The sequence below is a fragment of the Cryptomeria japonica genome, chromosome 1, assembly GCF_030272615.1.
Source record: "Cryptomeria japonica chromosome 1, Sugi_1.0, whole genome shotgun sequence".
NCBI classification, from domain to species: domain Eukaryota; kingdom Viridiplantae; phylum Streptophyta; class Pinopsida; order Cupressales; family Cupressaceae; genus Cryptomeria; species Cryptomeria japonica.
In genome coordinates this window covers 613,255,076-613,278,733 of record NC_081405.1, presented here as the reverse complement: position 1 = coordinate 613,278,733, position 23,658 = coordinate 613,255,076, and the positions used below count along the sequence as shown (strand labels likewise).

Sequence of the window (23,658 nt, the reverse complement as noted above, 5' to 3'; positions counted from 1 at the left end):
CAACCAACACATGCACTTTAGAAATATATGTGGAAGATTAATAAAATGCCACACATCTATAGAAGCTTACTAATTAATTTAACTTTATATACTGTCTCTCCTACATAGCTCTTTATTTGTTTGGTGTGATTGAATTTTTTTTTTTGTACTTTTAAAATCAAAATAATATTATAATAGAAATAAGGAATGATTTTTATTAATCCATTTAAAACCAAATTAATTCTAATTTTCAGCATTAGAATCCAACTGTGTTTCCAAACTCAAAATGTACTCGGTTACTCTGACCGATATGACTGACATGACTTGTAAAATAATGACGAAGGGTAAGGAGACGGCCGGTGAGGTGTAGTTTGCATCATTAAATAGCTGGGCGAAAGTGTAGAAGTAAAGTTTCCAGGCATAATTTAACAATCAAGTCATTTCAGTGCTTTTTAACTCACAAGTGCAGAGGATAATTTCACAATGAAAGTGGTATGCAATTATTATGGCGGAGTTGTAGTAGTTGCAGCATGTATATACACATTTCTCAGCTTGTTTCTCACAATTTTTTTTTAAAATATAAATGTGTTTATATATATGCAATTTTTTCATGGTAGGAAAATCTTGTGGGCTATGAAGATAGTGACGAGGAAGAAGAATTTGCCAAGAGAGATGATATTCAAATTGAGCAAGTTCTACCTCTAAGACAAGTAGCTCCCAACGAAATTGAAAATGAAGAGTTTGTTCCCAGAATTACGTGGGAAGATTTTTCGCCACATGCAGCCGAGGTCTTGTTTTTCGTCGTTCTTCTTTACATTGTATAATGCAGTATATTTTTCTAGTACAGATGTATTTTCCAAAATTGAGCAATGAGGTTTAGTTGTAATGTGGGTTTCACTTTATAGAAGTCTTACGAGGTTCAATTCCTGAGGCCCTGACGTGATTCTGGGAAAGAACATGAAAAATGTAGTGCAATGTGAAATGGGTTTCCTTGTAGGTATTATCCAGGTGTTGTTGTTATGAAACATATGTGAGAAAGTCTGAAATAGTAAATGGGTTAACCTTTAAAGTCTCTGAATAAGAAGGGTTTTTATCAAATGAAGAAAAAAATGAGCATGCAAGAAAAGTTTAAGCTCTAGCTCCAAGTTCTGGAGAATTAACCTATTTCTTGTATGGGGACCTTTTCAATTTTATTTAGCAGGTGCTCCTGAGAAAATTTAAGAATATCTCGCATTTAAAATGATCCCATATTGTATTAAATTTTATGCCCTGTTACGTCAATTTTCAGAAATTTCATGAATTCTGCCATAAATGAAAGAGTTGAAGCTTTAGCATTAGAAAATTGTCGTTGTCATCCTGTGGGAGGGATTTAGGAACATCTTGCTGGTAAACCGATACCATGATGCATTAATATTTCTGTTCTTGTACTGCATTTTTTTAATACCCATTTGGCAATAAATTTATTTTAAACAAAGGATAACGAGGAGGTGGCCATTGCTCCTTTTTTCATCATGCAGTTTGACCTTGCAAAAGGTCTTGAACAGGCTGACCCCATGTGGCTATTTGTGGCATAATTTTTTAAGGTGCAGGTGGTCTAATATAATTTTTTAATTAACATAATTTATAATTTGAATTTAAAAAAAATAGTTGAGTAGTTATAATTTAGGATTTGAAAATTCAGATGTAGATAGAGCGGGGGGTTGAAACTTGAAGTTATGCAGCCGTTATTTTTCATCATTGTTTAACTACAAATTTGGCATGTGGCTGCACATTTTGCCTTCTTTTCACTATTCATTTGCTTTTAAATTTATTTTCAAAATTTGGTAATTACAAAATGATATTATTTTAACAATTGCTTAAATTAAAAAGGAAATTTCCCAAAAAAATCCTAAATATTTTTGAATTGTCTGCTAAATAAACTTAGCTAAGTGGCAGCATGGGATCTTCTGTAATAGAGGCTGAAGGAAATAATGAAATCTTCAGCTTAAACCCCGGAGCACTCATCTTCTTGTGAGAGAGTTTGATGAAGCCATTAAAAACTTATAGTATCCGGTGAGATATTCTTAAGATTTTATAGCTAAGATTTTTTTTCGAAGTTGTAGGAGATGGCCAAGCTAAACCAATTTACTGTATGAAGCTTGACAAGGATATTTCTTTTCATTTGCACACTGCATTGTTTGGGTTTGGTGCACCTAAGTTTTGGTTATATGCAAGAATCTTATAAGTTTCATTCCATTAGCATGATGTGTTGTTTTAATTTCACACCCACAGGTTTTTACCTTAGGGACATGCTTCAGTGTAAAGTGTAAACTGAAACTTGCCAGTCCTCCTAGACTTAGAGTACCTTGCAGAGTATCCTTACCAGCAATTACATGTAATTTAAGGTTGCTACTTATATAATTGGTTATTGGAGGGCTCTTTTTCATGTCGAGTCTGAAATTCTGGTACTGGAGTGAAAAATTTATTCTGCAGATGAACTATACTTGCAAGATTTTGCAAAATTCTCTTTGTGATCTCTGCTGAGTATACATTAATACTCCCCTGCCATGGGACTGCAAGGTTTGTTCATGTTTCCACTAGCCATACAATTTTTGCCCGCCAAAATAAAATCATTGCTCCGGGGTTTTAGTTCATTATTCTATATTTTCTTGGAACTCCAAATAAGCAGCCTTCACAGGACAAGTCATCACAAACCTGCCCTAGAGAGCACAATCCTCCGGTGGAGCAATTTTCTTAAATTTTCCAACAGGTGCCGCTGAGTTGATTCAGGAGCTTTGGTAGTGAAATGATTCCACAATATATTTTCGTTGCCTTGAGTTCTAGGATGGGAGATATAGTTTTGGGGATGGCAAAACTTTTTCGAACTTTGACCTTTATAAAATAAATTAAACAAACTACAAGCAACCAATATTTTAAAAATTAAATAGTGTACTGAATTTTCAATTACAATCGTCCCCTTTGAGCTTTTTAAGGGTTTTTAGCAATTTTTTTCTTTGAAAAGTTATCTTTCTATATTTTTATGCACCAATTGGAGCAGATTGTTCAGTCTTGAAAAAGTTGATGTCCCCTTTAAGCCTCCAAGTCCTTGGGACATTGGTGGCAGCACTCGTGCTGACGGGATGCATCTCTGTGGAACATTGCAAAATATTGCATTTGAGCTGCTGTTTTTAATTATTTTGTTTGCAGCAGTTTTCATCAGTGCTTTGACAATAAAAATCATAAACAGCTTCTGCATACTTTAAGCCTCCTCCAGTAGCCACAGTAAATTTTCTTCTTCAGTTGTTACTTACTGGTCCTCTTTTCCTGTAAAGTGGTCTTGCGTATTGTCTTTTCCTGTAAAATGGTCTTATGTGAGATGGAGTTTTCATTCCTGTTGTAGCTTTTGGAGTTACCTTTGGTGTAAAAATTGAAGCAGTGGCCCTATCCATGGAAGCTGCCCTTAGTTGCTCCTCTTTTGTGGGAATATTCCACGTTTTGGATTTCTGCAATATATTTACCTTTCATGGGATAATCTAGATTTTGAAATTTAAGAGGTAGCTCCCTCAATGGAATTCCTATCTAGTCTCTGTCCTAACAACATCCTTTGTGTTAAATTATGATTGTTTAATTTTGATTTGAAATTCACTAATTCCTTTTCTAGGTCAAGAGGTCTCCATAGAAGGTTATCTTGTACCTGCATCATTAATATTGTGAAGTAAAAATTGAACTTAATGTGGTCTTTAGCCCATGGTCAAGAAGTTAAGACAGGGAGCTGCTGTGTAAAAGATCCAGGTACAATTTTATAAACATCACCTCTGTACTCTCAAACATTTCAGCATCCATCCATATTAAAATTCTTACCAACAAAAAGGGTAATGTATCATTATAGGATCCAGTCAAAAGACTTTACAGCTTAGCAATGTCAAAAGGCATATTGCATTGTTTATTCCTTCTAATGAATTGCACATAAATTGAGAGAAATTTGTGGTCTCCACATGACATTTCCTCAACCATCAATATTTGGCATACTGATTCCTAGGTCTCCTATTCACCTGTAGGTAAGTTAGAAATCTATGATTAATCTTGTAATATAAGATCTTTATTGTGTTCTCAAAGGATAACTGGAAAATAGATTTGGAAATGTCATAGGTCGGTAATATGCTTTTAATTTATTAGTAGTATCAAAAAAGTAATTACAATAGATATTTTGATAATTCCATAGAAAACCCTCCCTGTCATCCGATCAAAACTGTATCCCTTCACAAAATGGGCACCAACCTAGATTACAAAAGTGAGCACCAACTCACAGAGAGCACCAACTCCCAAAGAGCACCTACTCTGATGAGCACCAACTCAGAAATACACACATCTTAAAATAACATACTCAACAACATATATGAGAGTGACCCACAACTGCTTTAATTTCTTACCATAAAAACCCTTACGCACATTCTCTATTTGTACTGCAATACCAATCTACATGCTCCGAACCTGAAACCATATATTACTGCCTGTGTATAAATGTTCCATATGTTTAATCAGCACATAACTTGACCAACAAGTTGAAGATAAAAAATTTCAACCTCCGTTCCTTCTCACTTCATATGTTTCATTCAAACTCCATTATATATATATAGTATATACTCCTCTTCGTAATATCCAACAACACTCTACAAAATAGTCAGCAACCTAAAATAGAACCCACAAAGTTTGGTACATATGGCCACGTTTACCCTTTTTTTTGGCAAATAAAAGTTCGTGTTTTATGAAGCACTCAGAAAACTTTATACAAAGTCCGACACCAAAGAGGATTCTTACACGACCTTACTCCCAACCTGCGTCACTTAAACTTTATAAATTTGGATCTGACTTTTGTCAGAAATTATAATCAATACTGCTCCCTCCACTTACTTCCAATAGAGAATAATTTAATGAAGTTCATTACAAATAAAAACGCCAAGCAATCCAAAAACGTTGTGAAATAATAGAATATTAAATATATCATTGATGATGTGTCAATCTGACTTGGCACAAAAATATGCAAGCAAGCAGCTGACTTGAACAAGTAGCCAGCTCAAACTAACAACTGGGCAGCTCAACCAGGCAGCCAGGCAGCTCAACCAGACAGCCAAGTAGCTCAACCAAGCAACCAAGTAGCTCAAACATATAATTGCTAGAAAACCATGATCATCATCCTTTGACATCAATGACAAAATATTCAACACCCTATACCAAGATACTTATAATGTCCCCATTTCAGGACATAAATGATCTGTAATATTCCCACTCTTCTAACATCAGGGAAACCATGCATTCCAATTTAGTGAAGTCTCTAAAGAGACAAATTTTCAATAATCATATATGGATAAGTCTATTATGCTAGAAACTTAGGATCAATAATCAATCCCTATGGTCAAACGATTTTCCTTTAGTAACATTATGAGATATAAGGATAAGTTGGAGGCCAAGAGGAATGGTGTCTTCATCAACACCATCTAGACAAGTATTAATATCAGCATATCGATCCAGTGGTTATTAAGAATTCTTCGGTTAGATCAAGACACGTTATCAACACATGAGGAGGATTGATAAAGGTGAAATAAAGCAACAATAAGATTGATGTCAATCTTTCTTTATTTTGAAATCATCTATATGTGTTCTTCATTCCCGCTGAAAATGATCAGAACTAGACCATCCCTCGAAGGAAGACTCAATGACTTGTTTGAGCAAATTATCAATGCCTGATCAGAGTGATTAGAGCACAAATAACTATGATCATTATAATCGATGGTAATTAGAGCAAATTAATAATAGAAATAGTATTTCAATCAGAACCTCAAACCCATAAAGATCAAGTGATCTCAACCACCAATAACAAGAGGATTGATCGTATCAATAACCCGAGCATGTTAAGTGAGTCATATGCCTCGATCTTAATCATGAAGACAATGACTTGTAATTGCAATATCTATTTAAGGGAAAGATGATTAATCAGTTAATTAATAATGACCATCAAATTTACAATAATCATTAAGATTAGTTAACAGCAATTTTATCCCTCGTATAACAAAACCAATTTGTCATGGGGAAGAACGATGGGGGAGTTACTTCCTTCGATTCACAAGATATAATCTTATTTCTTATCCTATGGATCGCCCAAGTTGAGAAGATTGACCAAGTGACAATAAAGGTTGCATAGAAAACAAGATCGAAATCAGGAAGAGCACCGTTAAGCATGGTTGCAAGCACATAACTTCAGATCAGGGACAGTGACATATCACAATAAGTGATACTAGCAAATACATCTGTGCATTCCTATCAATACATTAAACATCGCAGCATATTCCTAATTACATAATTATATTGACGTATCAGACATAGCAGTGGACTCATACTTGCACAGTAGATTGATACATTAGACACGACATTTTATAGTTTTATTGCTATCTTCAAAAAGAGATTCATTGCATAGTTTATATTAATACAGCAGGAAGAATAGAGATCTCTAATTTTCGGCAGATTGGAATACCTTACTTGGCATAATTCCTTAAAGCCATCTCAGCTACAACTGCAATCTATATCCAGTTTTTGCATTAGCAAATACAGATTACACACATCTATATATATACATAGAGACTTAATCGCTGTGCACATTTCCACTTTACTTATCAGAGGTAGCAGTGATCTAGTTATCAATTATATACAAAAACATTCATAAGTGCTATCAGAGGCCATCATTCTTAGTGTTAAAGAGAGACTTTAAGGAAACAAGTCTCTCGCAATTGATTGGTTGAGTAATTGTTCCCCAATCCATAAAGAATAACACAAGGGGACATTACAATACCCTACTAGATACATACATTTGCTTTATCCGTCCACAGAGTATACAAAAATTCACAAAATTTACAAATTTTTTGTATGGCATTCAAACTCTTTTCTCACTAGACACAATTGGGCCATTCACCCAGTAATCCTTGAGGTCAAAATCCGCCTTCTCCTTGCCTTTGCCTACTTCAATTCCCTTCTTGCCACCTTGTTCCGTTTCCTTTCTCTGTAGAAGGGCCTTCAACTCGTCCCAATTGATCAACGCCACCTCCTTGCGCTCCAATTCAAGCTCCAATGGTTGAAAGGAAGAAGCACAGAGGGCTTGTCCTCTTCCGAATTCATAGTGTCCTCGTCTACCAAAAAACCCGCTATAACATGAGCCTTTGCTAGGAGCGATTCCTATTAGAATAATATCTTTATTCAGTTATTTAACGGTCAATATTGTAATATATTGTAAATATTAGTAGTTTCTAATTTTGAATCTGTTATCAGTTGTTTCTTATTAAAAACTTTGATCTCTTGTAATCTATATAATGATCGTTTAATCATTCATTAATTCAATTCAGTTTTTACCAAATACTTTGTAATATGGTATTAGAGCATAGGAGAACTTTTTTTAGAAAATTTTGTAATCCTAATTTTATTAGTGAAATTTTTCGAAATTGTTCCAGTTTTTTCCTACAAAATCCATCTAGGGTTTCCATCATCCTGTGTTCGCATGGGTGATTAAACACTAATTTTTCTTTTGCATTTTTTCGTTTTTTAACACCTGCAAACACGATTTTTTTCGTGATCCGTCATTTGTTCGCGTTTTCTCATCACGCGACTTTGCAATTGTCAGGTTCCGCACAATCTGGGTTTGTGGCGACTCGATTTCTTTTGTGGATTTTGGCTTGTGCGATTTTTTTGTTCACACGATCTGCAGTTTTTTCTTGTGCGCGACGACATTTCTTCTTTCTTGTGTGTGTTCTATTATTTCCAACAACGATTTCGTCAAAGCCTAGGCGATTTTTGGTTGTGGGTCTGTGTGTTTCTGACGTGCAAGGGTTTGATTGCTTGAGTTTGCTGTTTATGCCTTTGCTTGCAATTTTCATTGGGTTTATTCCGCTACTTGTAGATTTTTTTTCTCAGTTCCTGTTGCCGCCTAGGGTTTATTTTCAACCCTCTATGTTTTTTAGCAGCTAGTCACAAAGAATTTCTGGGTTTTTTTTCGCGGCTAGGGTTTTTCAGAAAACTACTATCTATGTTTTTCGAAAACTCATCTGGGTCTCTGTCAGAATTTTATGGGTCTTCAACAGTCCATACATTGCGATCTGTGTCTGGATTTTTTTTCAATTTTGCCTCGAAATTAGTGCACAAATTTTGTCTCAGTTTAATTTTTTTGCGCGTTGCGTTGACAATCTCTTGCCTCGATATTTGTGCCATTATTTGGTCAACCAACTTTGACCTTAGTTTTCAATGATGGCATCTCTGACGAATATTCTGCTCGAGGGGGGTCAGAAATTCAACGACAAAAATTACAATACCTAGAAACAACGAATGCTCACAATTTTTGAGTATCGCGTTATTGATCAGTTGGTTCTTGAAAAGGTCTCTCATCCCACTGCAGCCGGTCTTGATCAGACCAAGTTTGATGAACAAAATTGTGAAGTTGTCATGCTCATGCTCTCAGTTACCGATGTTCAGCTTCCTCAAATACCTTCTGACAAAACAGCTACTGAGATATGGGAGCATCTCAAGACGCTGAATGAGTCGTCTGATAAGAGCAGAACCTTTTTTCTGAAAAATATGATGCTCTTCTCTATTGTCATGGATGAGAGAAAATCCCTCCAGGATCATCTCAATTGGATCAAGGACATCTGTGACCAGTTAGAAGCCATTGGGTAGAAAATGGAGGAGGACATGGTCGTGATCACTTTGAAGAGCTTACCAAAGTCCTACGAGCATTTTGTCGAAACACTCAACATCACCTCAATTGGTGTTGATTTGAAGTTTGTTGATCTATGCACTAAACTTCTACAACAGGATCGGTGGAAAAACAGTTCGGTAGTAGTACCATCTCATCCTCTACAGAACAAGCATTTGTAGCCAAATCCTTTCATAAGGATAAAGGCAAATCACAATTTTCTCAATCTGCTCAGTAGAAACCCTCTGCTTCGTCATTAGAAGACTGGAAGAAGAAAAATGTTCAGTGCAATTACTGCCATAAATTTAGTCACATGAAGCTTGAGTGCTGTAAACGGTTCGCTGCACAGGCTAAGCAAAGTGGTTCACAGCCCTGCAGACCATGTAAAATCTTTTGCCTGGTGTATTGATTTAGGTGCCTCACGCCACTTCACTCATCGCCAGGATTGGTTTACTGATTTTCAGCCTTATTCAGATTCAGTTATTTATGGAGGGGAAGAATACACCGTTGTCGAAGAGGGCAATGTGCAGTTTTAGTCTGGAGGAAGGAAATTGATTTTCCTCAACGTGTACCATGTTCTAGGAATGGAACTCAACGTTCTCTCAGTCAGTCAGATTCTTAGACATTCTCCTCGGCTCGACGTGACCTTCAGTTCACATCAGTGCAGTATCATTGATTGGGAAACTCAGTCTATTGTTGCTATGGGTCTTGAGGATCATGGTCTATTTAGACTAGTTTATTCTGGCGATTCTCAGGAGCTTGCCATGGCAACCATGCGCTCCTCTGTTAGTAAACTCTGGCATTAGCGCTATGGACACTATCTTTCTCAGCTTGTTTGGGAAGCTCGTCATCGGATTGCTAGAAATTCAGACCCAAAACCTCGGAGTTTGCGGAGCATGTCAGGTTGGCAAGCAGCATTGGACTCCATTTTCGGATGGCGACTCCTGGAGAGCTTCTAAGGTACTACAATTGGTCCATGCTGATATCTGTGGACCTATGGCTACTCTCTTTGTCACTGGGTCCAGGTATTTTATACTCTTTGTTGATGATTTTAGTTGAAAAATGTGGTTGTATTTTCTTCATAAAAAATCAGAGGTGTTTGTTGTGTTTCAAAAGTTCAAAGCATTAGTAGAAAAAGAGTCTGGGCAAAATATCGTTACTCTTTGGTTTGATAATGGGGGAGAATTTTGTTCTTCTGCCTTCTCCCATTTATGTGAACAACATGGCATCAAGTGCCAACTCACTACACCTTACACTCCTCAGCAAAATAGTGTCGTTGAGCGGAGAAATCGCACAATTACTGAAATGGCCCGGTCTATGCTTGAACATAAGAGTGTTCCGAAGAAGTTTTGGGCTGAAGCAATTAACACTGTAGTCTATCTTCTGAATCGGTCTCCTATTGTGGTTGTGAAGAAGACTTCGGAAGAGGCTTGGTTAGGTCGCAAGCCCAGAATCAGTCACTTGAAAGTTTTTGGCTCCACTGCTTTTGTTTGGATCCTTGATGCTAAGCGCACCAAGTTTGATGCCAAGAGCTATTAACTCATGCTAACTGGCTACAGTGATACGCACAAAGCCTATCGACTGGTTGACATTGAGACATCATATCATCTTCAGTCGTGATGCTGTTTTTGATGAGAAACAAGGGCCATTTCAGCTCTCTCCTCTTATGGATTCAAAGGATCAGCCTTTGAAGACTTCAGACTTGGGTGTCCGTCTTCCATTAGGTCTACCTGATGGGAGGGCTCTAGCTGTTCCAACTCCTGTACCTACACCGGTTCCTTCTCTTGCAAGATCACCTAGACATGCAGCTGCTCCACCTGATTTTCCTCAAGAGTCATCCGATCTTCTGTTTCATGAACCTAATCTTGTTGCACTTCCTGCATCTGATGTTAGCACTTCTACTCTCTGGCCTAAATGGTGGGCTAAGACAATTGTTGATCTTCATGATGATGAGCTCGTTGAGGGTAGAAGTGCTTGGAAGAAGAGCAAGCCGCCTGATTATGTCAATTTTGCTCTCATGGCCAACATTCATAGTGTATATGAACCTCAAACATACACAGGGGCGGAAGGGGTACTTGAGTGGGAACAAGCTATGGCAACTGAGCACTAGAGCTTGCTGAAAAATAACACTTGGGGTTTTGTTAGATGTTCCTCTCGGGAAGAAACCCATTGGATGCAAATTGGTCTATAAGTTCAAATACAAGGCTAATGGTACTTTAGATAAGTACAAAGCTCATCTCATTGCCAAAGGCTTCTCTCAGCATGAAGGAATTGATTACGAGGAGACCTTTGCTTTGATAGCAAAGATGAGCACCATTCGATTAGTCCTAGCCATGGCAACTCAGTGTGGTTGGAAGGTCCATCAAATGGACGTCAAGAGTGCCTTCTTGAATGGTGAGTTACAGGAAGTGGTCTACATGACGCAACCTCTTGGATTCAAGGTTGCTGGAAAAGAGCACCAAGTACTCAAACTGGTGAAAGCACTCTATGGCCTGAAACAGGCTTCTTGGGCATGGTACATGAAATTTGATAAGTACCTCACAAATCAGGGTTTCCAGAGGAGTCCTTCTGACTCAAATCTGTATGTCAAGACTACTGGCAGTGATATCATCATTCTGGTTATATATGTTGATGATCTGATCATCATTGGCAGTTCGACATCTTTCATTTAGCGAATCAAGTAGAATTTATGTCAGTCTTTTGACATGACCGACCTTGGGCTTTTACACTATTGCCTAGGTGTTGAGGTTTGGCAGCAGTCTCATGGCATCTTCATTTCTCAGTCCAAATATGCCAGGGCTCTACTAGACAAGTTCCAAATGTAGGATTGCAAACCTACATCTACACCTATGGAGAAAGGCCTAAAGTTGTCGGCCGAATCCGATTTCAAGCAACTAGTGGGTAGTTTAATATATCTCACCTCCACTAGACTTGATCTGACCTATGTAGTGAGTTACATATCCCTCTTTATGACAACTCCTACATCAGAACATTGGGCTGCAGCGAGGCGGATCATGCGCTATGTCAAGGCACTTTAGACTTTGGTATCCTTTATGGACGGACCAAAGATCCCAGACTCATCGGTTTCACAGATTCAATTTAGGCAGGCTCTGTTGATGACAAAAAATCCACATCGAGGTATGTCTTCAGTTTGGGCACAGGTTCTGTCACTTTGACCAGTAAGAAGCAGCAAGTCGTAGCTCTTTCCTCGGTCAAAGCTGAATATCAAGGAACAGTCAAAGCAGTTTGTGAGGCAGTTTGGCTTCGAAGGATTCTTTTAGACATCTAGCTGTCTCAAGCAGGTCCTACACCCCTCTTCTGCGACAATCAAGGGGTGCTGAAACTCGCCAAAAATCTAGTCTTCCATGAGCGGACCAAGCATGTTGAGCTTCATTGTCACTTCATCCGCAAGCTGGTTGAAGATGGATTCGTGGATTTGCAGTATGTTCCTATTGAGGACCAGACTGCAAATATCCTCACCAAGTCCCTATATCTAGATAAGTTTGTTAAGTTCAAGGGGCAACTTGGTGTATTAGATAGATTGACCATTAAGGGAGGGTATTAGAATAATATCTTTATTCAGTTATTTAATGGTCAATATTGTAATATATTTGTAAATTTTAGTAGTTTCTAATTTTGCATCTGTTATCATTTGTTTCTTATAAGAAACTTTGATCTCTTTTAATCTATATAATGATTGTTTGATCATTCATTAATTCAATTTAGTTTTTACCAATTACTTTGTAATAATTCCATTCCGTAGAGCCAGTCTTCATCAAAACACTTTTGCATTACCCATGGGACCTATTCTTTCTTTCCCAATTCAAGCCCCCGAGCCATCACCATTGAGATAATGTCGACATTTGTCCGATAACGATGTTCAACTTGCAGAAATTCCTCTCCCAAAAGGACCTCCATTATCTGTAGAAAAATAGGCTCATCAAATTTGCATAAACTCTTCATGCGCTTTTCCGATACCCGCCCCCAAAAAGCCAACTATTGTCTCATAGTTATGAGGGTGAAGTTGGGCTCCATGATGTAGACCTTCCTCACCGATCACCACCAAGCACATTGTCCTTTGGTCAATGCCTATGGTGGTAATAATAGCCAGCAACCTTAACAACTCATCATACCACCTTTCAAGGCGCATTTAAAACCTTCTTTTGGCGTGAGTAATATAGAAATGATGTCATACAAGGTGTCAAAAATCCAACTTGACTCACAAAAATCCCCCCACATCACTTACCTTCTTCATTAAGTTTTATTGCCACCTTGGAGAGTGTATCGGCTATTGAATTACCCTCACACGATTTGTTGAATTTTAAATTTTGTGAATGTTGCAAGTAATGCCCTTGTATTTTTAACCAATTTATTAATACACCGAACCCCGATTTCACATTTAATCAAAGCATTTTTGATTATTTGAGAATCACCCACCAGATGGATCATGGGAAGGTTTAATCTTTTAGCTATTTTGATTGCCAACAAGCACGTTGCCTGAGCTTCCACCTCATTATTTGTCCCTTTTGCAAGTTTAGACACCCCCAATGCAATAATGCTCCCCGTCCAATCTCGTGCCACACAACCAACTCCCGATAGACTAAGGTTTCCTCGTGATGCATCGTCAAAATTTACTTCAAACCAGCCCTCCTTCGACTTACTCCATTCCACATTCCTGTTCACCTCTAACAAGGATTAACCCTCGAAGGCCCATTAATAGGCCAAAATCTGCTGTTGGGCCATCTTGATTGAATGAAGCTATCCTCCTTTCCAAAGACTGCCTTACTAGAACTCCAATGAGAGGCCATTACGCTTGCCAATTCAGAAATTGTGATTTCAATCCCGCCACACAATCGAGGAAAGGATCCCATTTGTCCTGAACTAAGCTTTTGTTACGCTCCTTCCAAATTTCCCAAATAATAGTAGAGGGGCAAATCTGCCAAACCTTGAAAAAATAGACTTCTAACTGATCAAATTCCATCTAATAAAGTGTTTCTTTAAAGAGGGAGGAAAAGGAAAAGACCACTCTAATTTCTCAGTAACATATCTCCTGCAAGAATTTGCCATTTCGCAATTTAGGAGGTGATCTGAGGTCTCTTCATTCTCACCACATAATATACATTTAAAAGGGCCATAAGAACCAATTTTTTGTAACCGATCACCTATAAGAATCCTACCTGTAAGGGCCAACCATGAAAAGGACCCTGCCTTCTATAAACACTTGCTATCCCAACATAGTTTGAAGGGCTAATCTTCCTCAATCACTGTCATCTCTAATAAATTATACCCTATCTTAATCAAATATCGTTGTTCTTTGGATCCACACCAAACAATATCATCTTTACCATCAAGAAGAAAGATCTTACTTTCTAAAAAAATGTTCTGAAAAAGTTTCTCATCATCCACTCCAAGACTTAAAACCTCTATTGGTTTCCATCCCCATTCCTCATTGCCATGCACTACCATCTTCTTCATGTAGTCACTCACTTAATATCCCCAATGCTCACAATATATTTGCTTCACCCTATCAAATATAGCATCCTCCTCTAATGTTGGAAACCCTTCCCAAGAATCACTCCAAAACTTGGTTGTTTTACCATCTCCTAGCTCCCATGTGATGTGATTAACAATCATCGGACGACAAGAGACCAGAAAATTCCAAATTGTTGAGCCTCGAAGAGGGTTCTAAATTGTAAAAATTCTTTCTCTTTGAGAATTATCCAAGTACTTCGCCTTTTTAATCCTCACCCACATATGATCAAGATTGGCATGCATATTCCATACTAACTTGGCTCCCATAGCTTCATTAATCAATTGCCAATTTCACAAACCAACCCCACCAGTGTGCTTTAACCTACATAGTTTATCGCAGGCAAGCAAGGGGATTTTGTCTTGATCCAAATTACCATTCCAGAAGAACTTTCTCATTCTTTGCTCAATAACTTTGATAATCTTTTTTGGAATCCTAAGGTACATCATAGAGAAAATCGAGATTGCTGAAATAACAGGTTTTAGCATTAGATTTCTTTTAGCCGAAGCTAGGCACCGACTCTTCCACCCATCTAGCCTATTGAGACAATAGTCAACCAAGTTCTTTCACAATTTTGATTTATTTTCACCTGCAAATAAAGGCATATACCTGAAAACATACTAGGAAGGAACCTGCTATGATGCCCAAGATATTGGAATCTCCTTTTGCAACTCCAGTCGTGTATTGAAAAAGATGATCTTCGACTTCCTCCAATTGATCTTCTGATTGGAGGTAGAATTGTGAAGGTCCAAAGTTGCTCTCATAATACGGGTTTCTCTCTTTGAAGATTCACCCAAGAGGAGGGTATTGTCAGCAAGTTGAAGATGGGAAGTGGCACTTACACCTTTCACAACCATCACCCCTTTCCAAAGGCCATCATTTTTCTTTTTTACTATAAGCCTATCCAACACCTCAGCCATGATTATAAACAAGAAGGGAGATATAGGGTCACCTTGTCTTATCCCTTTAGAGGATTGGAAAAAATCTTGAGGACATCTATTAACAAGCACCGAAATGTGTGAACCACAAATGCAACTCTTTATTCATTCCACCCACTTTGGGCAAAAGCCGAACTTCTTCAAAACTTGTAAAAGAAAGTTTCTGTCAACTTGATTATATGTTTTCCTAATATTGAGCTTCACAAACATCTTTTTTGTTCTTGAGGACCTGATGGAATGGATTGCCTCATGGGCAATAGTGATCCCTTCCACAATAGATCTATTCGGAACAAAACCACTTTGCTCGTAAAAAATGATAGAACCCAAAACTCTCTTCAACCTATTAGCAACAACTTTTGGAATGACCTTGTAAATCGTATTGCACAATGAAATCGTCTAAAATCCTCAGAAGACTCAATTTTGTCTCTTTTTGGAACAAGGGCAATTAGAGTGTGATTCAAATCTTTTAAGACAAAATTGCATGCTTTGGATTCCTCCACAACTACCAGCATCTCATCTTTCAAAACATCACAAAATCTTTGGAAAAAGACTATTGGAAAACCATTTGGGCTTGGGGCTTTGTCACCTTTCAAAGAGAAAAAGAGCACATTTAACTTCCTCCAATTTCACAGGTTCCATGAGCATTTGATTTTGCTCCTTAGAAACACAAGTAGGGATGACATTCAAAACATCCTCATATGAGTCATCACGATTCTCCCCATTGATGAGGAGGTTTTGAAAGAAGTTTGTTGCTTTCTTATTTATATCCTCCATATTTTGCAACAATAGGCCTTCGACTTTTTTGATTGAGGAAATTTTGTTGCACGAGTGTCTTGCTTTCACTGAGCTATGAAAGAATTTCATATTGCGACCACCTTCCTTTAATTATCCTTCTCTAGATTTTTGATGCCAAAAAACCTTCACACGAGCCAAGATTTACATATACTGAGCATTTATAGACTTCTCAAAATCAAATTCCACCATTCTCTTTTGGATAATCTTGGAATGGAGATCTTCCAACTTTTGTTCCAAAAGCCTTTTTTCAGCAAAAATATGTTTAAATTCCTCTTTATTCCATTCCTTAAGACAAGATTTAAGATACTGCAAATTTTTGAAGAAAACAAAGGTCTTATTACCAATCCTGACTGGAGCATTGCGCCACCGCTTAGAGACCAACTCTTTGAAACCCTCTACCCAAACCACATCTATTCAAATTTAAAAGGACACCTTGTTGGAGCCAAATCATTTTGAATTGGCAAAGAGATTAGGTAGTGATTAGGCCCTGATAAGGGGAGAATGTTCGCCTCATAAATCCAAGACCTTTCCGCCCACTGCTTAGCTAAAAAGAAGCGATCCAATTTTTCAGCAATATTTAGAAAACCCTTTTTGCGATTAGTCCAAGTAAAATCTCTACTTTTGAATTTGAGCTCCATAAAGCCATTTGTAGTCACAAAATTTTGAAAATATTTCTGAATAACACCAAGCAACCCTATACTCCTTTTTTATCAGTCCATTGCAAAGTCGCGTTAAAATCTCCTCCCACTATAAGCTCCTTGTCCTCCAAACCCTCTAGTGCCTCAAAAATCTAGGACCAAACCTCCTTTTGGTATGTTTTGGTTGGGCCATAGACATTTACAATAAAGACCTCTCCACATAGCGGAAAGGACATTACCTTTACAATTTGCCAACACTTATTATGCGTAAGTTGAGATACCGATACTAAAGATGTATTCCAGAGACAACCAAGACCACTTGATGCACCTTTTGCATCAACAAAAACACATTCCCAAAATATCAAACTACTAGTAAACTTTTTGGATTCCTCCCCATTCAATTTCCTTTCTTGCAAAAGTACCACATCTGATTGCGTTTGATCAAGGCTACGCTTGGTCTAATGCCTCTTGTAAGGGGCATTGCAGCCCCTGACATTCCACGAAAAGATTTTCATTGTTTATGGGGATGGGCGTATCCCTTCCCTGATCTAAGCTTGCTTTGGCCTATTCCTCCCCATTCAATCTCCTTTCTTGCAAAAGGACCACATCTAATTGCGTTTGATCAAGGCTATGCTTGGTCTTATGTCTCTTGTCAGGGGCATTGCAGCCTTTGACATTCCACAAAAGGATTTTCATTGTTTACAAGGATGGGCGTATCCCTTCTCTGATCTAAGCTTGCTTTGACCCTTGGCACTCCTAGCAATTTCAAGTTTCATCTTATTGGTCTTTAGATTTCTTTTCTTCTTTTCTTCAATATTCACTTTACCAATTTCAGTCTCTATTTAATGGTTCTTTATTCAAGAATCCCTGCTAGATCACCCATTCCAAACACATCAACTTCTTCCACTTGGGGGGAAGTAACATCCTATGTAATTCTAGGAGTGGAGAAATCCTCTTCACCCAAGTCACAGTTAAAAGTGAGCAATCTGACTGGAGATATTTGAATATCTTGAAGAGGCGAATTTTTGTATCCCGAACTTCCTTGTCTCCCACAATTTTTTGAGAACCCAAGATAGTATCTGCCGATTTATCAACATGCATTTTCTTTTCACCCAATTGCTTGAGACTATCAACCAAAGGGATGTCCTCTTTATCGGGAGATGAAACTTGGTCCACCTTACCATAGCTTGCCGATGCTGACCGCTTTTCAAAGCTATCCTCTGCCACCACCACAAGCTCAGCAACACTTGTATCTCTACACTCCTTGTTTGCATCTCCCCCAACAGAGTCCCGTGTCTCTATAGCTTCACCTGGGGCCATTGAGTCACCCAAAAGGGGTTGCACCGTCCCACATTTCAGTACTTATACAACCAATGGCTTGATATTTGGCAAATCATTAAAACCCCTCCACATTTTCATCATTACAATAGCTGAGAGGGTTCCCTGCAACAACTGCCTCCTTGGGACATCTCGCAAGGGACATATGAGATTGTCCCCTTTGGACATCACTTTGATGCACTTCTTTTGCTTGAGGGTTGGTCACTCCATTATCAAGAGTTGCCAGCTTATTAGTAAGCATATCTTGTTCCAACCCTTTACCTTTCTTGTCTTTGAGGCATTCCTCCATAGTGCTTCCTACCTCTTTGCATGCCTTACAGTTCTCTACTATGTCTTCCACTCAATCTGTTGCTACCAAAACCCTTCCCGAGTTTGAATTTCTACTGCTTTTGGAGGTGGGGGAAATGGTTTCCAAAGTATGCAAATCCTTGCATACATACTAAAATCTTTATTCTCCAATACCTCATCCGCTTTTACAAATTTACTTAGCTTGTTCCCAATGAGTTTAAGAGTTTCCAAGTCCCAGTACTCATGGGGTAAATTATTTAGCTGAATCCAAACTAGAACTTCTTCAATGGATGCCCTAGTGGGATCAAAATTTGGCACCCAATCCTTAATATAGAACCACATCCCACTCATCATGAAAGGACCATTGTTCAAAATCCATTGTTTCTCACGAGCATTTTCACAATTAACCAAAAAGAAACCATTTGAGAGGGTTTTCAACACAGAGTTCTTACCCCAGTGATCGTCACACCATTTCCTCACCTTGGAGAAAGTAGGCTAGTTCCAGCCCATTTCATAAAAAAGGCTTTCTCGCTAAACAATTTAACAGTAATTTGCCATTCAAGGTTATCAATCTGAACAAGAATCACTCGACTTTGATTCGTTTCAATACGCACTTGATCTCGAATCTTTGACACCGATTGTGCTTTCGACTTCCACATTTTGCCTTCCAATAGTTTAAAGCCCACTCCCACGCTCGAGAAGATTTTTGCAAAGCCTCACTTATTCAGGGCTTGTTGTAGGTGATCCACAGGTTCCTGCCTTCTAGCAGGGAAAGCTCTTCACCTTCCGTTTGACAAATCCTCCCAAGTCTGACCAGGGGGTTGCCACATCGAAATATTTGGGTTTTGAAAAAGACCTCCCTTATTAGCCTACTGAGAGTGTCCATGCTTGGTGTGCAAAAACACTAGAGTTCTACCCTGCCTCTCCATTCATTCAGCAATAATAGTAAATATTTGGAAATGTCATGTTTTGCATAACAACTTGTAACCTAAATTGATAAATAGAGCTGAAAGTTTTAGAATTTTCTTGAATAGAGACTAGCTTTTAAATCTAGCTAAATATCTGTTTCATTATATCGAAGTTGTTATACAATAGGATTTAGAATTTCCATGTGATTTTCATTTTTGGATCAATAAAAAAAAGATAGATAAGGTAGCAGGATGATCATGTGTTAGTTTAGTTTAATTTCATGTTTTAAATGAAAATCCACTGTAGTGTACCCGAGGTGGTCAGCTCAAAAAAACCCCTCTGGCAAGGTGCTAGGACCACAGAGAAGGTGTACGGTGGTGTTTGTGCTAGTTGTACGGTGAGGTTGTGCCAAGCGGTAAAGTATGTACGGTCTTTGACCGTACGGTTGGTGATGGACGTATGACTGGGCGTACGGTGGTGCTGGGCCATACAGTGAGTGATTGTCTGCCGAGTCCCACCCCTCGAGCCCTCCAACTTCAGCAGTTTAGTATTGCACAAAGGAAGGGTAATGGAATGAATTATTAATATACCAAACATGAGACTTTATTTTCAGAATGGAGATTCGCACATGCAAAGAGGAATTATATTGATAATGAAAGCACAACAGATTACATAGACTCTGAACAGAAGCAGAATAGGGTGAGGAGTTACTCCCACCGAAACTGCGGATGCCAAGTAGGGAGGATCTTCCACCTCCGAAATGGCTGACAACTGATTTCCAATTGGAATTCACACATACAAGGAAAAATAGTAAATACCAAAACTTGCATACCTACAACAATGACTAACTTGGCCATATATATGGGCTTCAGGAAGTTCCCCAAAGGGTTACAAACGGGCCGACACGAAAAAGTTTATAACTAACTAATTAATAAAAGGGGCCCGAAATATATTATTAAATACGGGGCTGTACAATAAATTATTTAAATTGACTATTTAATTATATCGGGGACATTACAGTTCTCCCGGCCCAAAAATGGCTTGCCCTCAAGCAATTGCAGACTCCAATGCTCCCCGATCTGTTCGCTCTCCCAGACGATGTCTTCATGTCTGAAGATTGCTTCCATCTGTCTGGCCGAAATTTCCCTCTTGCCGGCATTGGACATTCCCCTTAGTACCACCCTCTTGCCATCCACTTCGAATGAGAATTCCATCTTCTTGAAGCTTTGTGTGTACTGGTTGAGTGTCTCCATCCATTCAATGCCCAAGATGACATCTGTATCATCCAAATCAATCACGAAGAAATCATTTGTCACTGTGTAGTTCCCCATGGTGATGCTGAGTTGTGGAACCAAATGAGTACATGACAATAGATTTCCTCCCGCCACCTTGACTTCGAACCCTTCATGCTCCTCTGTATGCAAACCCCTCCTGGTGACGAGTGAAGAGTTGATAGAGTTGAGAGTGGCCCCATTGTCCAACATGACTACGACTTGTTGCCCTAGGAGTGTACCGCGAACTCGAAACACACTGCATTCTAGAGTGCTGGTCAGAGAGGCAATGGCACCTCCCCTACGGACCAGTGTGGAAATTCTCTCTACATGATCTATGTTTTCCTTAGCCTTCCTTGTGCTTTGTTGACCATCTTCCTCATTCTCTTCTTCGCTGTCGGCCACCACTTCAATGCTTAAGCATCGGTGCCCTGGTTCCCACGGCTCCTTGCAGATAAAGCAGAGTTTCCTTCTCCTGAGTTCCTGTCGTGTGGCGTCATCTAATGATGGCTTCTTTGGGGCTAGGGGTGGTTTGTCATGCGAGTAACTCTCGGAGGAAGAAGATGAGGTCGCCATGTCATGCACCTTCTTAATCGCTTCAAAGAGTGTGTTGGGGTTGAACCCTTTCACCCAACCCTTCAGTGGTTTCATCAACCCGTCCATGAATAAGACCACCAATCTCCTCTCCGAGATATCTGTTACCAACACGGACAGTCTCTGGAATTCTGTAATGTAATTGTCCACCGGTCCAAATTGCTTCAGTTGAGCCAACTCTTTGAAGTTGAGTTTAGGATCTCTTCCGTCAAAACGGTCTATAAGCCTTTTTCGTGAATTCGACATATGAAGTTATCTGATCGTGGCCGAGGGTAACCTTTCCATTATGCCACCATTCGTGAGCGACTCCTTCCAAGTGAAGTGCAACAAATTTGATACCCTCATCTTCAGGCATTGGGTTAAGTTGGAAATAGGTATCTGCTTTTTGTACCCAAGCTCGTGCCGAGGTTGCTCTGGTCCCATCAAAAGGTGACAAATTAATCTTACCAACCTTCCGTTTGATATCATTGTTATAGTAGCCATAGTAGCCACGACTTTTGCCGCCTGAGTATTTCATTCGGAGCTCGACATAATCCTTGAAGGATATGTCTCTCTCGAGGTTTGCATCCCTCCAATCTTGATTCAACTGTGCTTGCAACTCCTGGAAAGTGGGCTCTTGCTCCCTACGTGATGCTTCAGTTCTTTGGGGAAAAGTTGGCATCAGCGGTTGGGAATTTGAACGTTGTGGGTTTGACCTTCCATTGATTGAATTATTGCTCTCTCCATTTGTTTTTCCCGATGCCAATTGACACAATGTATCTTCCATGAGTTTTTGTTGTTGTTCCCCTTTGATCATTGTTTCGTTGAGCTGAGCTTGGCTTTTGGTTAGCTCCCTTAATAGTGCCATAACTTCCTTGGCAGGATCCTGTGGTTCTCCCATTCTATCGGCAGAACGGTACCTCCTTCTGGTGTACACCTGCATCCACTACCCGATAGGCTGGCAAGATCACCAGCTTTGATACCACTGTAATGTACTCGAGGTGATCAGCTCACAAAAACCCCTCCGACAAGGTGCTAGGACCACAAAGAAGGCATACGGTGGTGTTTGTGCCAGCCGTACGGCGAGGTTGTTCCAAGCCGTACGGTATGTACGGTCTTTGATCGTACGGTTGGTGATGGATGTACGGTGGTGCTGGGCCGTACGGTGAGTGATTGTCCACCGAGTCCCACCCCTCGAGCCCTCTAACTTCAGCAGTTTAGTATTGCACAGAGGAAGGGTAATGGAATGAATTATTAATATACCAGACACGAGACTTTATTTTCAGAATGGAGATTCGCACATGCAAAGAGGAATTATATTGATAATGAAAGCACAACAGATTACACAGACTTCGAACAAAAGCAGAATAGGGTGAGGAGTTACTCCCACCGAAATTGTGGATGCCAAGTAGGGAGGATATTCCACCTCCGAAATGGCTGATAACTGAATTCCAACTGGAATTCGCACATACAAGGAAAAATACCAAAACTCACATACCTACAAAAATGACTAACTCAGCCATATATATGGGCTCCAGGAAGTTTCCCGAAGGGTTACAAATGGGCCGACACCAAATAGTTTATAACTAACTAATTAATAAAAAGGGCCCGAAATATATTATTAAATACGGGGCTGTACAATAAATTATTTAAATTGACTATTTAATTATATCGCGGACATTACATCCACCAAAATATATAATGTGATTTTGATGTGTTAGTTCCTCTCTATTCCTTGCTCATGTTTGATATAATTGTTCGTGGACCCTCTTTGGCTTGTGGTTTCTATAGATTTATGTATTTGAGAGGAATTAATGCTTATTTTCTATGGAAGGCTAAGTTTTATGTAATAATAATGGTCTAATTTATACTAAACGTTTCATTTAACCAAATTAACAACAATTTAAATGGAGAGTAAAGGATAAGGCTTTATATAATGCGGAGTGGTATTTACATTAGACAATAGATGTGTTTTGATTGATGATTTGTATTTATTGACTCTATATGTTTTAATTTATTCAGTGATACATGATAACTGTTATTTTGGTTAAGATTTTCATATGCTAGCCTTTGACAAAAGGCTGATGCTTTAAGTTTTTAGATCCTTTTCCCTGAATTGAATTTTCTATCACAAAATCTCTTTGGCCATTCATTTCAAGTGTTATATTGCACCTATAGGTGCTATTGCTGGCAATTAAAAATATGAAAAGTTCACAAGCATAAATCAGTCTGAACCTGAGATCTACAGCCCTGAAAACTAAGTTTTAATATGTTCAATTTATATCCAACCTGCACGACATTGTAAAGAAATATAAGTTTCATGTTACCAAAAATCAGGTTTTATGTATAAGACAAGTAATTGTCTAATTTAGAGTTGGGACAGATCATGTACTAGAACTTCAAAATCAGGTAATAACAGAAATAAAAGCACATAGCTGATTCTTTTGGCCAATTGATAGTTGTCAGCTGTTTTGATCATATTTTTGAACCATCAATTTCTTATATGTGTAGGAATTTGTGATGCCCTTGTTGAATGAAAATGCAATGTGGCCATGATGGTGATGGATTTCCACTTGACACAAAATCCAGAGCAAGGACCACATCCAAATCAGGCAGCCATGTGTCCATGAGGGGTTGGTTGTATAGGTGTTATATTGGGATGAAAAACCTCACCCTTAATGTTGGTGGA

The 23,658-nt window shown here is 38.8% G+C and overlaps 1 protein-coding gene across 2 annotated transcripts in view; it reads left to right on the top strand.

The window, feature by feature from the left end:
* Nucleotides 1-265: 265 nt before the first annotated feature.
* LOC131049414 (DNA (cytosine-5)-methyltransferase DRM2) overlaps nt 266-23,658 on the top strand; it is a 101,902-nt gene continuing 78,509 nt past the window's right edge. Inside the window, exons 1-2 of one of the 2 annotated variants that reach the window (XM_057983468.2) lie at nt 266-471; nt 597-767. In XM_057983468.2, the coding sequence (XP_057839451.2) occupies nt 463-471; nt 597-767 (180 nt within the window). In that variant the 5' untranslated portion in view covers nt 266-462. Of the gene's footprint in view, nt 512-596; nt 768-23,658 lie in introns of both variants that reach the window. The other variant, XM_057983469.2, reaches the window with a different exon arrangement.